This window comes from Orycteropus afer, unplaced genomic scaffold (assembly GCF_000298275.1).
Source record: "Orycteropus afer afer isolate SDZICR_OR568_19922 unplaced genomic scaffold, OryAfe1.0 scaffold00235, whole genome shotgun sequence".
Taxonomy (NCBI): Eukaryota; Metazoa; Chordata; class Mammalia; order Tubulidentata; family Orycteropodidae; genus Orycteropus; species Orycteropus afer.
This window is the reverse complement of record NW_006921822.1, coordinates 3,999,935-4,002,785: the sequence shown is the minus strand read 5'-3', so window position 1 is coordinate 4,002,785 and position 2,851 is coordinate 3,999,935. Positions and strand designations below refer to the sequence as shown.

At 60.2% G+C, this 2,851-nt stretch overlaps 1 protein-coding gene across 1 annotated transcript; it reads left to right on the top strand.

Moving 5' to 3' along the window:
- Positions 1-269: 269 nt before the first annotated feature.
- Positions 270-2,600, top strand: SOWAHB (sosondowah ankyrin repeat domain family member B). Its single transcript, XM_007949041.1, has one exon. It carries the CDS (start codon positions 270-272, stop codon positions 2,598-2,600), a length of 2,331 nt encoding a protein of 776 aa, XP_007947232.1.
- The last annotated feature ends 251 nt before the right edge of the window (positions 2,601-2,851 follow it).

The following is a 2,851-nucleotide window of genomic DNA, read 5'->3' as shown; positions in this document are numbered from 1 at the left end:
GAGGTTCGCGTCGCGCCAGGGCGCCCAGGGAGCCGCCCTCTCCCACTCTGGCTGTGCGCGGGGATTGACCTGGGGGCCGCTCCTCTGGAGACCCGCAGCCCGCCTGCCGCGATCCGGGGATGCAGGTAGCACCGGGCACCGCGTCTGATGGAGGCGGGTGGCGCCGCCCAGGGCGCAGGTGACACACTCCTAGCCAGGGTTTCTCCTGGCTGGGGAAAGCGCCTGAAGGGCGAGACGCAAACACCCTGGGGACAAGGAACCAGGCAGCGATGGCCCGGGAGCTGAGCCAGGAGGCACTACTTGACTTTCTGTGCCAGGCTGGGGGGCGAGTGACCAATGCCGCTTTGGTGAACCACTTTAAGAGCTTCCTCCGAGATCCGGACGCGCCCCCTAGCCTGCACCAGCGCCGCCGCGAGCTCTTCAAAGGCTTCGTCAACTCAGTCGCCGCAGTGCGCCAGGACCCCGACGGCACCAAGTACGTAGTGCTCAAGAGGAGGTACAGGGACCTTTTAGGGGAGGAAGGGCTGCAGAGACCCCGCGACTCACCCGCGGCCGCCGCCCCTGCAGGGGGAGCTGCGCCCTGCGCTCGGCGAGGTGAGCCGCAGTCCCAGCCCAGGCATCTGCGTGACAAGGAGCGACAGGAAGAGCCAGCAGGTGCCTCAGCGCGAGTCACGAACGCAGGTTGCAATGGACTGTCGGCCAGCCGCGTCCGGGAGGCGGTCCCGGGAGGCGGCAAGCCGAAGGTCAGCTCCAGCCAGAGGGCGCCGGTGCCAGTAGCAGCGGCGGCGCCTGCCCAGTCTGGAGTGCGGTGCGCGGCAGCGGGGACGCAGGGCCGCTGCTGCTGGGAATGCCTACACAACGGCTTAGTGGGTCTCCCAGGTGAGCCGCACCTGGGCGCGTTCTCAGACCCCGCCACCAACCGACAGAAGCCAGCGCGGGCTCCGCTTGCCCAGGATGACTGCGGGGCTCCGGAGCAGCGTCTGGAAGGCGTGCCGCCTAAGCCAGCGCAGGAGCCGATAGTTACCCCCTCGCTTCCGGCGACCGTCGAGGCTCCCCGGAGCGGGGTTTCCCCGCCAGCTCTCCTGCCTCGCCCTTCTCCCATGGGAGACCAGCCAGAGCTGTCGGCCCCAGGCGCCCTACACTATTCGACCTTGCAGCAGCAGCGCACTCTTGAATGGGTGGCTAGACACCCCCAGATGCAGGGGGCCCGGGACCAGAGCCCCATCCGCGCCTGGTCAGTGCTGCCAGACAACGTCCACCAGCTGCACTTGGAGGCTGGCCCGCCTCTTTCTTCTCACTCACTCTTTCCTGTTGTTCCCGATGTGTCCTCAGAATCCCGGTCTGGTAACCTTCCCTTGACAGTCTTTCGTAGCATCCGTTGCCAGTTATCCCTCCAAGATCTGAATGACTTTGTGGATCAGGATAGCCACGGCAGTGAGGAGAGCAGCAGTGGGCCCAAAGAGTCCCCCGGGGGTTCTGAAGACAGCTTGCAGGTTACCCTGGGAGCCCCAGATTGGGGAAAGCTCAGGAGTCCCGCTGGAGGCATTTCTGTATCTCCAAATGAGGGTAGCACCAGCAGGAGCCCCCAGGGCCTCAGGAACAGGGGAGAGGGACACACTTCTCAGCAAATCCCAGCAGGGGCCAATGGCCTGGCAGGCCACCCCCAGGGACCTTTGCCCTGGCCAGCTCCCAAATTAAGGCAATCTCTCCGGAGGAGCTCTCAGGCAGGGAGAGCCAAATTTTCCTCCTCTGATGAGGAGTTGACTGATGAAGACTTGCTAAAAAGGAGTCGGCGCCCACCTCGCTCCAGGAAACCCTCCAAGGCAGGGGCTGTGCCCAGCCCGAGGGTGGATGCCCCCTTGACACCAAAACCTACAGGCATTAAGGCTGTTGTTACTGAACCAGGTTGGTCACACAGCTCATGGGCCACCCATAGGGAGGGGCCTACAGCCTTGGGCATGCACAGACCTGAGCACAAGTCATCCTTAGTGCCCCTAGATGCCAGGGAACATGAATGGATTGTGAAGCTGGCCAGTGGCTCCTGGATTCAAGTGCTGACCTTGTTCTCGGAGGACCCCCAGCTGGCTTTGCACAAAGACTTCTTGACTGGGTACACTGCTTTGCACTGGATGGCCAAGCATGGCAACCTCAGGGCCCTTCAGAACTTAGTCTCAGGAGCACAGAAGGCAGGGATTGCACTTGATGTAAATGTGAGGTCCAGTTGTGGGTACACCCCACTGCACCTTGCAGCCATTCATGGCCACCAGGGAGTTATCAAATTACTAGTGCAAAGGTTGTCTTCTAGGGTGAACATTCGAGACAGCAGTGGAAAGAAGCCGTGGCAGTATCTGACCAGTAATACCTCTGCGGAAATATGGCAGCTACTGGGAGCCCCTCAATGCAAGCCCATTTCCCCTGTCTATCCATTAGTCCAAAGTTCTTCGCCTACCAGGAAGACCAAGAGCAGGGAAGTATCTAGAAGTGTCACCCGGAAAACTTCCTTTGCTGCATTACTCAAAAGCCAACACAGCAAGTGGAAATTGGCTAACCATCATGAGAAATTCCCCACTCCAAGGGAAAGGGAAGAGTATAGTGACTGAGGGAGCTCTGTAGCGTGGTGCTTAACGCACTTGACTGCTAACCGGAAGGCTGGCAGTTCAAACCTTCCAGCCACTCCTCGGAAGGAAGATGAGGCAATCTACTTCTGTAGTGATACTGCCTCAGAAACCCAAGGAGGGGTCATTATGAGTCAGGTCCGATTCAATAGCACATAACAACAATGACAACATAGTGACTGAGGTGGGTCCTTCTCTCCAACATGCAGCCACTATACCATCAATTTTGAGCTGCT

Bases quoted from the DNA above. Each gene is read 5' to 3' on its own strand.
- SOWAHB (XM_007949041.1), top strand. From the start codon at position 270: ATGGCCCGGGAGCTGAGCCAGGAGGCACTACTTGACTTTCTGTGCCAG.